The 14,029-nt window shown below is 42.4% G+C and overlaps 1 protein-coding gene across 2 annotated transcripts in view; it reads left to right on the top strand.

The window, feature by feature from the left end:
* LOC123035696 (core histone macro-H2A.1) overlaps positions 1-8,256 on the top strand; it is a 59,503-nt gene extending 51,247 nt beyond the window's left edge. For both annotated transcript variants that reach the window (XM_044454115.1, XM_044454114.1), the window contains exons 8-9: positions 2,043-2,217; positions 4,301-8,256. In XM_044454115.1, the coding sequence (XP_044310050.1) occupies positions 2,043-2,217; positions 4,301-4,466 (341 nt within the window). In that variant the 3' untranslated portion in view covers positions 4,467-8,256. The remainder of the gene's footprint in view (positions 1-2,042; positions 2,218-4,300) is intronic.
* Positions 8,257-14,029: the final 5,773 nt, after the last annotated feature.

Genomic DNA, 14,029 nt, shown 5'->3' with positions numbered 1-14,029 from the left:
CATACGGATTCTCTGTGTTAAAAGAGCATGAATACCACTCTTAAAATTATCCAGAACTTTGAGACTGGGGAATTGAAGAAGAAAATATATTTTACACACATACAATTTTAACCTGACCATAGTATACAAATAGATTCAGAATCCCATGCTTGTATACAAAGGTTATTAAACACACATGTGTACTTTATTTATTTCTTCTATTTCTATCCTGCCTTTTTTTTCCTTCCAAGGAACTCAGGGCAGCTTACTCAGTTCAGTCCTCCTCCTCCTCTCAGTCTTAACCTCAGCCTTGTGAGGGAGGTTGGACTGGGAGGCTGTGGCTGGCGTAAAGTCGCCCACAGCGCTCCAGGACTGAGTGGGGACTCAGATCACCTGAGTCCCAGTCCCACTCTCCTCATCACTGGGGCACACCGGCTCACACTTCTTAAAGTGCACACCTTGCCAAATTTGCTTAGAAGGAGGTTCCATAGCTTTCAGAAGAACTAACTAGCCAGGTGAATGGAATAGGGCTGTGGAGGATGGTGTGGAATTCCACACCCGCACTGGGAAAAGAAGGTCGGTATATGTTTTACAACTGATGTGCTCAGGTAGGAGATGAGCAAGGAGAGCTCCTTGAGTCTCAGCAACCATTTGTTTATATGGTGGATGTAATGCATTCCTTTACATAGTCTGCACTTTCTGTGAAACAGACGTGTCCAGAATTTTCCAGAGTGTGATGACAATGTCTCAGATAGTATAAATGTCCCCCAGACCTAATATTACCCCTGTAACAGAAAGGTTCATTTTGCTGAATTTCATTGACTTGCTCTCTCTCTGTCCCCACAGACACACAAACAAACACACAACTATAGCAATATGGATAACAATTAAAAACAGTTACACAACACTCCAAAGATAAGAAATGTTGCAGACAGTTGCAAAATTAAAACTCATCACAATTCGGTCAAGCTTTCAGGTTTTCATTCGTTTTTTAAAGATTTGTTTTAATCATAGAACAGCAGTTCTGAATAACACAGCAATTATCATCTTCCTTAGAACTCCCAAACTTCATAAATATGAATTTAGTTACAAATACCTGAGTTCATGTAGTGATCTGGTTTGGATGTAACACTAAGCTATGGTTTAGTGCAGACTTTTCTGACCTCATGAACGCCACATTCGTGGACTACAGCTTTCATTGTCCACAACCACAATGCTTATTTGTTGGGGCAGATGAAACTGGCTGTAACAGTCCATCACATTTAGAGGTTGTCAGGTTGGTGAACACTGATATGATATCACATGTAGCTTCCTTCCATCTCCTTCTGTGATGTGGCTACAGGGAAGAGATTGGAAAGCTTTTGCTTCTGTTTTCAGGTAACTGTGGTCTTCTATTACAAGAGGATCCAGAACAATGTTTAATCCTAAGGATAATTGAGGGGATGGGTGCCCACAAGGAACATGCAGCCCCATAGCTCCCCACTGCAGCTTCTATCAAACCCTAAAATTTGAGGGACTCCCTCAAAATGTAAAAAATTGGCAAGGAAAATGGTAGCCAGAGGTGCCACAGAAGCATCAAAACTAACTTGTTTTCAGTGCTCTCTAGCAGTTCTGGATGTAGTTTTTGTTTTTCAGTTTTTCCTGTTTTCAGCACCCATGCAGTGCGGGTGCTTGTTAGGAAAGAGAGTGGAATAGACCCTGGAACTTCTTGGTTTAAGGAAACAGGACAGAATGGTAAAGCACAGTTTAAAGTTTGCTTATGTCCCCAGTCCTAGTGAGGACTAGCTGTAGTTAACATAATGAGTAACTGCACTTAGCTGAAAGTAAAGTAAGTGCTTTCCATCTCTGTGCAGCCACATTGGAACAGAAAAAGGGACAGAGGAATTCACAAGGCCGATGCTCATTCATTTAATCAATTAGCATTACAGCCATACATCCATAATAATGTTATTTCTTTGGGTGATTGGGTTTACAGAGTAGGACTAAAGAAATTGCTGTATATATTCTTCAATTACATTTTTTCAGTTGTGCATCTTAACCCATTCTTTTGTTTTTCCAACCAGCGGCCGTCAGTGCAGGCCATGGATTGCCCGCTAAGTTTGTGATCCATTGCAATAGCCCCAGTTGGGGTTCAGACAAATGTGAGGAACTGTTGGAGAAGACAGTGAAAAACTGCTTAGCACTGGCAGATGAGAAGAAGCTGAAATCAATTGCATTTCCTTCCATTGGAAGTGGCAGGTAAAGCGGCCCTATCAAACTTGTGACAAAAGAAGGCTTCTAAAACGTTAGGTATTGACTTGCTGCTGTTGTGTTCTGCTTTCTAAGTGTCACTTTGTCCCCTCTTACTGCAAAAGTATCGGAGAAGATATATCCACAGATTGCCCCTCCACTCCTCCATTTTCTTAACCCAAGTCCGTATTGAAACAGGGCGTGCCATGTGGAGTGTTTCATAAACTGTAGAGTTTAATGCCAGCATCGCACTTGGAAGTGAATCACATTTATCCCAGACTTCCCACAGGATGTGCCAACCCTCCCTATATATCCAGTGCTGCTGATTTCACTTACGTGGTCAAACATGCTTCTTCACAGGGCATGTGAGTCATTCTAGGCAAGAGCCAAAATAACTGAATATTAGAAGAGGGTGTCAAGATGGAAGCTAAGATCATGCGAAACAATAATCTGTAAAACAGCATAATAGCTTCCTTTGATGTGTGTGAAGCTTGACTTCTTCCTCCTGATTTAGGTAATCTCATTTACTTTTTTTTACCCAAATATTTGGAGAATTTTCTCAAGCATGGAGAAGCAAGAAGGTCTCTTTACTTGTCACTTTAATAAATAAAGCTAGAAGAAAAGACAAGACTCTTTAGCATTTGGTAGAACAACATTATATGTGACATGGGAGACCTTCTGTCATATCAATGCTATGAGTGAAAATGTGTTTCTTTGATGCAGAACATGGTCATCCTGTCAGTACAAGTATTAGGATGGTGGAGGGTTCCTTATTTGTATATTTGCTTTTGGCATTCTTAAAACATGAAAAATTTCTTAGGCTAACATTTTCTCTCAGAGATGGCACATGCACAGAGCTGTTCTGGAACAGGCATCTGTCAAGCAGACGCCCCTCATGAAACTGACAGAAAGAGCTCTGCCCTCTTGTATGACTGAAGAAAAGGTTTACATGAGATTGTTTTGTGTGCACGCATGTGTAAGTTTCAAGAAGACAGGAGGAACAGTTGTCAGGTTACAGTATTTATTATGCCAGCTGCTCTTACATGTGCACTAATTTCTTCATGCCGAATTGGTATGGCATTGAAGTCGCTGGATTCTGAAAGTGACGTTTATTTACTTACTTACTTTATTAAAATTGTATTCCACACTGTTAGACCCATAGGACATATGGGTAGCTTGTATTTTAACATCAAACTTTATCCTGCTTCAGCACTGAAGATCCAGCTTGAATTTGAGTTCTCAAGCCAACAAAAACAACCCTCCACTTTTTTTAACCACAAAAAAAGTATAGCAACTTTTGACACAGGTCTGGCTATTCCCATATTTCCAAGTACATGCATCCCATATGTAGGAGTGTAGTTACTGTATGAAACTGTGACATGAGAAAATGCATTTTGAGCCTCCTGGGCTGCCAAACATTCCTTTTTCTCCCCACTATTCTTTCCAGGATAGTGCCAGGATAGAAGGCACTTTGCTGTTAGTGCTTTATCAGAACCGTACCTTTAAAGTGGGTTGTGGCCAGATTGGTGTGGGTTCAACAGCCTTCAAGAAGATCCACATTATGGCTTCCCTTCATTTAGTCTTCCATCGCTGTGGCTGAGCTATTAGCAGTGTCTGCAGAGCCCTCTACAGGCTGAAGAAAAAATGAAGCACTTTCTATGTTTCTCTCCTGCTCTTACAAGAAGATGTTGTCATTGCTTCTCGCTCGCTGCCCTGTGCCTTCTGCTCAATCCCGTGAGAAAGGACCACACTCCCCCATTTTCTTCTGGACTTCTCAAGGGTACAGAAAAGGGAATGACTCCTCTTTCAAGCTTCTGTGACAGCCGCAGCACAGTCTTAGCCAAGCCTGCTCCGTAACAGGGCTCATGTTGCTCAAGGTGCGAGGCGAGTGGATGCGTGATTGCAGCCACAGTCGCTTCATTGGACTCGTGTCGGCTAAGTTCTCTGGCACTTGGGGCCTGCTCATTTTGCTGCCGACCTGGTTGTAATTTTGTAATGTGGCACGTGCGAGCAGACTCCTCCCTTTGGAGGGAATGGTGGCGGCCATGGCAAGTTTACTTAACAAATGTTGATGTTTGCTCTTTCCTTATAGGAATGGCTTCCCAAAACAGACTGCTGCCCAGCTGATCCTGAAAGCCATTTCCAGCTATTTTGTGTCGACAATGTCCTCTTCAATCAAGACAGTGTATTTTGTGCTCTTCGACAGTGAGAGTATAGGGATTTATGTGCAAGAAATGGCCAAGTTAGATGCCAACTAAGCATAGAGAGTAAACAAGACCTGCCTCCTGGCCCATTGCCATTCCCCTCCAATTCTTAATTCCTCATTGTGAAACAGAATGCCCCATATTTTAAATTTTGTTCTTCTAGGGGAATAACAGTGGGGCTTTTTTTTTTTTTTTTTGACTTTCTAAAATGTTTTTACGTTGGCACTGATAGTTGGCATTACTGCTGTTAATGCACTGTATTCCAGGCATTGTCTGAATCTAGTGTAATCTAGGAGATTTTATAGTTTTATTTTAATGAAGTATGGATTGATGCGGAAAGTTGTTAGCAGTACATAGTCTTTTATTCGTGGAAGAAACCGGCAGACCCTATTTTGTAACTGTGTCGTGGTGCTTTTATCAAGTGGCGTTCCTTTCTCATTTTTTAAAGAAGGAAAGCGGGGGAGATACTACACACCTAATTTGTGTTTACTTTTTGTCTTAATGATGGATCTGAGCAAAGAAGAACCTTGTTGCCCTTAATTATATTTGGAATTTGTGTGAATTGATTTAGTAAAATGTTTGAAATGGTAGTTGGTGTGTACCAAGTTGATGTTTTGCAAGCCTCTGATAAATGACTGCATCAAATGTTTCGATTGTTGGCCAGACAATGCACTGGTGCTTCAATACAATGACTAGCCAAGTACTCATTCATTAAGTTCTTATATCTGAAAGAATAAACCTAAGACTGTATAGAAGGTCTATGATGGAGGAAGCACCACTGAGTTCTACTGCACCATATTGACCATGGCTCAAGGTGGTATGGCCTTGATTCCCCATCGCTTCCATACGATGGAACACAGTATGCTATCTCTTGAGCTGATGTAGTTTCTGCCTGTTTGAGGTTGTACTGGGGAAAAGCTAAGCCTAGTACTTGATTGAGTCTTTGTATTCCTCGGCTGCTCCCCAAACCATCCTGTTTTGCTCCACAGAAAGTCAGCATCAGTGGATTCTTGCCTCTTGCATGCTATTCCTTCCTGCAATCTTTTCCTTTGGTCATACAAGGATATTATTGAGTCTTACCAATTTTATGCAAAACAAAAGTGTGGTCTCAAACAATGAAGCTTTTATTCATGAATATCTTGCTTAAAATAGATCTCAAATACCAACTGACCTTTTAAATGAATAGTTAAATTTAAAGATTGCTTTGAAAAGTATAGAGTTATTTCGTAGCACTGCAGATGTTCTTAATAGTGCATTTTCTACAAATTCCACTAGATGTCACTAAAAGGATTATAAGAGCTTGAGAAATAACTTATTGCTGGAATATTTTTTTTCCTGTAAGTTGCCAAGTTTAGTTTGTCAGCACTTTTTATATGGCCATTATTTCTGCGATCTGCCTAACACTAATGGAGCATTAGATGCCCCCCTGTATGTTCTTTGCAAGGAAAATGCTGTGGGTGTGTGAATTTGAAACTTCACCATAATATTAGATATCGGAATTCTGAGATGACTGCCTGCCATGTTGCATCATTTTCTGACAGTAAATGAAAAACAAATGTTTTCCTCCAGCCCAGAGTTCTGCAAGGCAGAGTTTATATTATACCCCACATGCAAAATATATTTGACAAATTTGCCCTCCTATTTTTACAGCAGGGTGGGCTGCAGAGGTGGGAGGTTAGTGGCATTCCTCTGGACATGAAAGGAACAGTTTTTAATTGTCCTCTGGAGCATGTCAGAAATATCCACCTGACCAGACTTCCTGCTGGCACTGATTTCTATCCCTAGTGCAGGTACTTACATGTTCTTTCTTTCATGCACATTGGCATGTACCTATATTTGTGCCCAGCTTCTCTGCAGCCAGATGTCTGCTCTTGCAGCCTCTTCGTAGAATTTTATGCATTGGGCTTTTACCCACCCCCAGCCCTTTCCAGCCAGAGATTGTGGAGCTTTTGCAGCCCAGCCATTTCTGGCTGCAGATGTTACGTCTGCACAACTGAAACTCCAGAGCCTCTCCTAAGCTGCATGGAACTTACCTAAGTTGGAGCAGATGCCTCGCTTCTACCATTTGCAGTCTGAGATTGTACTGTTTATGCTAAAGGCAACGCTTTGATCTTGGACTACAAATAGCAGCCAGCCCTTCACAAGGGAGCTCTCAGCCCACCAGGAGCTTCCTTCTGTGGAGCTTCTATCAGTGGCACCTGTATGATTGTGGTCTTCATGGGCTCTGGCTTCAAATGGGCAACATACTCACCTACTGTGGTGCTCTCGAGCTTTTTTCCAGTCAGGGCTCACACCCTCCGACCAGCGAGTGCAACCTGAGTTTGTGAGGTTGGAGAGCCCCTCATTCTAGCTGGTCAGATCTGTGCAGCATGGGACTTGTTTCCAGTTAGAAATTAGGGGATTTGCCCAGGGTAGAGTTCTATTCTTCACCACTTCTCCTGTGAATGAAAGCATGAAGTAGAGATGGAAAAAGTGCAAGACTGGGCCATCAAAACAGCCAGGATGTCAGCACATCTTCCCTGTGCGTACAGGCTAGGGCATGTCAGACACTGTCATCTCGAAAAGTGACAGCAGATGAAAGTACACTATTGTATGAACATACAGACAGAGATATTTTTTCTCTTCCTCCAGTAACAAGACTTGGAAGAACCTAATGTATTTTCAATAAATTCAGACATATTTCTTCACATAATCCCTAATTACCTTGCAGATTTATTGGCGTAAGATTTGAGAACTACTATTTTTGATGAACTAGATATGAATAATTAGCAGGGGGTGGGTTTCTTAACAAGTACTAGGCAAGATGGATTAATGGATCCTCTGCGGATAAAGTGATGTTCTTCTGACACCTAAGTGCTGTAACTGGAGGTGCATAGATTTGGATAAATCTGTTCTGTCTGTGTCATGGATTGACTGGCATCTTTCATTCTTCCGTCCAAGTACAAGCGTCTGCAGCACTACGGTGGCACCTGCATGTTCTGCTACAGGTTGCACAAGCAGATCTGAACAGCACCTCGTGCAATGAAGGCATCGCACGTTGCAAGTGCGTGGCTTGTGCGAGTGGAATCAAAACATGGGCTCACGACTATCGGGCGAGGATGACAATAAAGCTTTCCGCAAATAGAGGAAGCTTTATGCGAGCAGAGTATAACTGCTGGACACAAACTTGTATTCTCAGCACAGAGTTTGTTTTACTTTTTCCACATGTTTATTCGAATCAGTGTGGTGAAAGTCAAGGGTTTTTTATTTGTTGCACATTTCTGAAATGTAATAGAACTACAGATATAGGAATTGGACCCACTAAAGGCAAACGAATTGGGCCCGGCACCTCTGCAGATGTTGCCCAAGAACTGATTCTAATGGGGAAGGGCAGGTGGAAAGTGTTGACAAGGCTCTAAGGGTGTGGGAACAGGAGCCCAGGAAGAATAGCAGAGAAAGAAGCCCTCTAATATTTTGAAGAACACCAGGCTGGGTCCTTGGACCTGTGAGCATGCAGGCTTCTGACAGAGGAGGAGGGTTGCAATGCAGATCAAAAAATTAATCATCAGCTGAAAAGGGAGGGTCCACAGCTAGTGACGTGGCACTCAAAGGGACTTGCAGCCAGGGAGGTGATGTGGTAGAAAGACCCCTGAGGGAAGGACTGGTATCCCGATTGGCTTGACAAGAGCAGGCTGTAGCTGACAGTGTTCGTTCCATGACAACTCTTGTTCTAAGCCAGGGAACTAAATAAAGCTTAAGAGGTACAGTGTCATGCAAAGCCTGCCTAAAACCTTTTGTGTCTTCTGGAATCTTAAGCAAAGCTTGCTTGCTCATCATTTGTATAATAAACGTAATTGACTAAAAATGTGACTTGACAACTTGACTTCAAAGAGAGCTAGGGACTGACCTCAGAACAGGACAACCTATTTAAAATATGCAAATCCATGAAAACAGGTCTTGATAGGACTGATCAGTTGACATACTTTTCCCTGCCCCAGTTTCCCCCCATACACACATGCACACCATTGTCATATTCTGAACCAGTAGAAGTACTGGACCAGTACTAACCTGGTTCTAAATACCAACTCCTTTTCATCACAAAATTATGAATTATCTCCCGTAATAGCCAGACACGACAATATAATGGTTCCTAATTCATCTAAGCTTACATGTACTCACATGGATTTGGAGTCTCCAAATTCTACCAGTAACATGGGCTCCCAATATCTGTGGTTATTACAGAGCTATCCCTCCTTTCAGCCTCTTCAGAAAGAACTCTGGGACAGGTAGTTCTTGAGAGAATATTGCTTAGGGAAGTCCTGTCACTCAAACTCCAAGGCTTAGTTTACCTGCACAAGCACACCTTAGAGAGTGGTCCAGGCCAGCGTCTCGCTCTTTGGGATGTTGGTAGCACTGCTCCTGATGGGCTGCAGCAAACCTCACAGGATTTGGACAAGGAGAATCTTGAAACTAGGAAATGTGCTTCCATAAGTCTCTATACTCATGGTCTACAATTCGGTTTCAGTTCCTCCATGTGGCAAGCAGGTTGCAGCCTGAGATGGATGTCCTTGAGTCTCTGGACCCCAAACACTCATGTCTTTGGCCTCTTGTTGTGGGTTGGATGTACAGTACAGAGACCCCAGGAGACTCCGGAAGTTTTTGCCCTGTTGACCGAGCAGCACTGACTGGTACATCCACATACTCTGTCATTGGAGAATAAAATTCTAGATTTAAGCATGGTATTATCAGCTTCAAACAGACATTTAAGTCAGAAATAAATATCTGTTTGAAACAGATATCAATTATCACACAAGCACAGAAAATAGTACAGAACTTGTTGCTGAGAACATTATGTTTCTTTTTATGTACATTGGGATGCAAAGTTAGGTGTTTTAAGAGCAGGTATCTCTGACATGAAGGCAAAACTGATGTGTGCAAGGAAGTTTTATTCATAAGCTGTTTTCCAAGTTTCTCCAGGATGCTGGACATAACTGTGCTAGCAAACCTGGGGAGCTCAAATCTCTCTGATCAGGAAATTTGAATGGAATGTTTTCCTTCTTTACAACAGCTGCATACATCCATTGACTTCATAGAAGCAAGCTGGAGAAGATCTAATTTGAGCAAAACAGAACCTTGCTTTCTTTGTTATTAAATAATTTTCCTTGAGAAAGACCATTTATATTTGAAATGCATTGGGAAATGTGGAATCCTAGTGGCTAATAAATCTTTCTGTCACCAAATCCTTCTCTAAATTATTTTGAATCATGTTGTCAAAGCACTGCTAACCAATGCATTGAGCAGCAGCCCAACTCAATCACAGAAAATGGATCAGCTATTTTTATTATTTGTGGGATTCATAAATAGACATTTTCCCATATCACCTCCCATGCATATATCCATCATTTCATTAGTTATTTATTCTAGTAAAAATATACACACTTTCATAACAGCATAAAAATCAATATAATTAATCAATGCAAACCACACAAAGAAAACATTGGCACGAATGCTAAAGTCACTCAAGACAGTCACTCAAGACAATTTCCCAATCCCAAATTCTTGTTTAATAAGATTTTCATAAGAGCTCACATAGAGATGGGGCCTGCTGGAAGTCACTAGGCAGAAAACTCCGCAATTGCAGGGCCACCACTGAAAAGGCCCTGTACCTGCTGCCACCCAGCAGAATCGGGTCTAAGAGCAGGACCTTGGAAGCTAATTGATCCTGTGGGTTAAGGTGTAAGATGCCTGAAACTCAAGACCATTGCTTCAATTGGGCTAAGAAACAAATAGCAACCCAAAACAATTGGTACAGAATTGGTGCCAACTGATGAGCACCAGCCTGATGTGCTGCACATTTGCTAGTCTGCAACGGCTGCTGAATGTAGAGAGCAAAGGCCAGGCTGACCTTCTCACATCTGGTGAATCAACAAAGTCTAGTACGACGTGCTCTTTGACACACACACTCCCGTGGCTGCCTCCATTTTTCTGTGACCCTCTTGCTGGGGTCAGAAGGTCCAGCAACTAGACTGCCATCACTATTGTGGTTTTCTGGGTATTTCCACGAGCCTGAAAGATCTGTGGCTCGCACTGAAGGAAAGAGAGAGGCTCTGTTCTGTGACATATTCCACTGCACTAACTTTCACTGCCAGCAAATAGCACACGTTAGCGTCCATCAGCAGGTTTCATGTATTTATACGGTACACACTCTGTGGTTTCTGGTGCATGCATACACTAGAGGGTACAAACGGCATTGTATCGGGCTACATCCTCATAAGAAAGAGGAGGAAAAGAAAATACAGCTAGTGTGTTTTCTGGCTATCTTAAAGTTGCTTTTGGAGCTACTGATTGACTTTTGCATATTATTGTACTGTGACAAGCTGTTACATTTGAATAAGGTCTGGCATTGAGGACTGCAGCATACAAAATACCAATTTTAAAATAAGTTACCTACCAGTAATCATAGGAAACATTTGGAAGATTCACCCATCATGCACAATGACCCTGTGCAATGTCTGCAGCTCACATATTTTTAGCTGGACCTACCAGCTGATGGTCACACATGATTTCCATGCAAATTTGGCTTCTGTGCTCTCCACTCAAAATGTTTCTTATGTACTTTGCATTCAAATACTCTGTATCCTACCCAGAAGCATGGAAGTGCATGTGGAAGTCACTTAAACAGCTTCCTTGAACACAGAAAACTCCTCTGAAAGGCTGGTTCACAGATGTGTGCTGATCCTTTGACATGACTGGGAAAGATGTGAATGGGCCACACCAGCTCAAACACCAGCCACTGGATGCTTATGACAGCTCAGATGCAGCTTGTTTATCCTCGCCACTCTCTGGTATTCTTCAGAGCAGAAATGTTGCACATTTTTCAGCTCAAAGGCCAAATTCAGCCCTAGAGAAGCTCCTGGTGGCCACATTCCAGTGGTGGGTTGGAACAAAGGGGAAAGGGGTGGGCACAAAGCACCTCCCAGCATATTTTAGCTCTTCTGCCAGTAACAAAGCCTTCAGAAAGGCATTTCAGACTAGAATGGGGAAGAACCAGAGGCTCACCAAATGATTGGCATTCAGGAGAAAAGAGAGGTCCAGGGCAAGGGGTTAATCCGGGCAGGGTAATCCAGAGGACCAGCCTGGAAATCCAGGAGGTTCAAATTTGATCTTTGGGCCTGCTTTAAATGCTTTGAAAATAATGATGATGGTCCACTGGATATTGAGGATGCTATCACTGGTGAAAATAATGGACTGGTTCTGAAAGGTATGTGAGTTTTTCTAATTGAGCAAACTTAGAACAGGGCACCCATCTTCTTTGGACCTGTGGGAATTTGGGAAGTTGCTGTGGGCCCTACCAAAAATGCCTCATCAGTGGACTACTGTTTCAGCATTGCAATTGTAGAGAGTAAGATGCTTGTTCTTCAGCAAAAAAACCCTTTTCCTTCATGTCTTTTGAATGCTGCAACATCACTTTAGTACGAGAACGTGAAATGCAACTATTGGTGCAACACGTGGGACCCAGTGAGTGCTTCTTTGAAACACATGTTTTGGCCATGTCCAGTGGCTGCCTCTTTTTGCAAGAAGGCTTCACACTGTGTTTGAAGGTTCCAGCCTTGAATAGTCGCTGAAGTGTATGTTGAAATAGTTTGCCTGCTTCATGGAAATTATCAAATGGCAGGGATTCATAGTACCTTTTTGACAGCTAAAAAAAATGGGTGTGACACGTTTGGAAGGATGCACACTCGGCTCTGACGTGCAATGAACTGAGGAACTCAGAACACTTTCAATATTCTTCCAAGTGCAATGGAGATGCTGCCTTCAAATAGCTACATATTTGGATATTTCACCATTTTTTGTTGAAGTCTGTGAATATTTGCTCGAGCATTATACTTTCCATATCCATTAATCACTATGGATGGATGCAAATCCAAAGAACAGGGCAATAAAAAACTTTTGTAGGTGTGTGTTGGGGCCCTGTTCATGGGTGCTGCATTGCTGACCCATCTTAGGAAGTCTCTAGGTCCCAAGGTCTGACTTTCTCGAAAAGTGGTCATGGTCTTTATTATCTGCTGTGTTGCCTGATCACAAGTGATGCACATTCGCCAACTACAGATAACAAAACTAGGCATGATATGAGACAGCCCTGTCCTAAGAAAGGGGTGTAAATGTGTGCCCCCTTTTCCGACACCACATCTCTAGAGCACCCCTTACTTTTGAGGTATCAATCTGGCCATTCTTTTGGATTGTTACCCTGGACAGGAGCTGTTAGTAGCATCCACGAATCGGGCCCAGAACCTCCACTAACTAGCCTTATACATTGCTTTATATGTCCTTTCCAAAGGGCCATAATACCTAAAGTTATAACTGCAGCTCAAAGGCAGCAGCATAATTGATAGGCCTGCAGAGTGCAGGTAAGTAGAAGGATTGCATTTACATCCCTGGTCTGAAACCCACAGGGAACCAGGCTAGTGCACACTGGCTAAAAGATCTGAAAATTGCCACCAGTTCCTCTCTGTGTTCTGTTCTGCAGAGATTTACTTCATTCCTCCATAGAATCCAACTTAATGCCTCTCCAACTCATGTTTAACCATTATGACGAGCAACCAGTTCATCAAGGTCTTTGCTCTTGGCTGGCTTTCACAAACAGGAATCAAGGGGAGATGATATTTGCTCTTTTCTAATAGCAAACAAATAGTGACAACATTTCATAGGGTAGCCTATGAAATCCCAACTCTGCCACATGTGTTTTTGCACCAGTCCGGTTAACACAGGAAATTTGATATTTCTGTACCTTGAAATGACTCGGCTTCTTAGGCTTAGGAGAATAAATTAAAGTTGAGCCAAAGTATGCCTCAGCTGCAGTGGATGGGCAGATTGATTTGCTTTCCATCTGGGAGATTAAATTCTACTGCCAAAAAATGGCACCAGCATAATTAGCTGTCAGTCAAGTTGCAAAGGGAAGACTATGTGGGATAATTGAAAGCCCTGCAGCTTCTCATTACTTACTACAGTAGCTCTATTTGCAAATTTCCACCTTGAGGTGGTTCTCAGAACATTGTCAGGAACGGCCCTTATCCCTGCTGGCACATTCTTCCCGATGCAATCGAAGAATATTGGGCAAGGCCTGGATTAATGTTAAGTAACTTTCACTTAGCCCAACTTTGTTGTAATATATTTGTCAACAGCCATTGACAGCTCCACTAGGCCTTAATTACAAGCATCCCCACACAAGGAGAAGGACATGGTGAGCCTTCCACCAGGTTGTATCCTTGAGGCTTTTTGCAGCACAAAAATCTTCTCCGTGCTTGGGAAACTGGGCAAAAATAACCCAATCTGACATGTCTGGATGTTCAGTGAATGCTGAATGTTATTGCTTGAGGTTAAAATATCAGTACACCAACATACTGAGAATATTATCTGAGATTAAAATATTTCATATTAAGCAAAAGATGGCATTTCTTGGGTGCTGATGGCAAAGGGCATCGCTTCAATGGTCATTATTCTTGCTGCTTTATCCTGACATCCAAAAGGGGGCTGTTAAATGTCTCTAACAGAAGGTGCCAGGGCTCTGGCCAAAGCAGAACATCCCTTTGGAACCTGCACCTCCAAGCCTCGTTCAACATGGCTGGTGGCTCTGCCTG

This window comes from Varanus komodoensis, unplaced genomic scaffold (genome assembly GCF_004798865.1).
Source record: "Varanus komodoensis strain SLA01 unplaced genomic scaffold, ASM479886v1 scaffold7_3, whole genome shotgun sequence".
NCBI lineage: Eukaryota > Metazoa > Chordata > Lepidosauria > Squamata > Varanidae > Varanus > Varanus komodoensis.
Note: the sequence above shows the minus strand (reverse complement) of the source record. Positions and strands in the feature narration are given on the sequence as shown.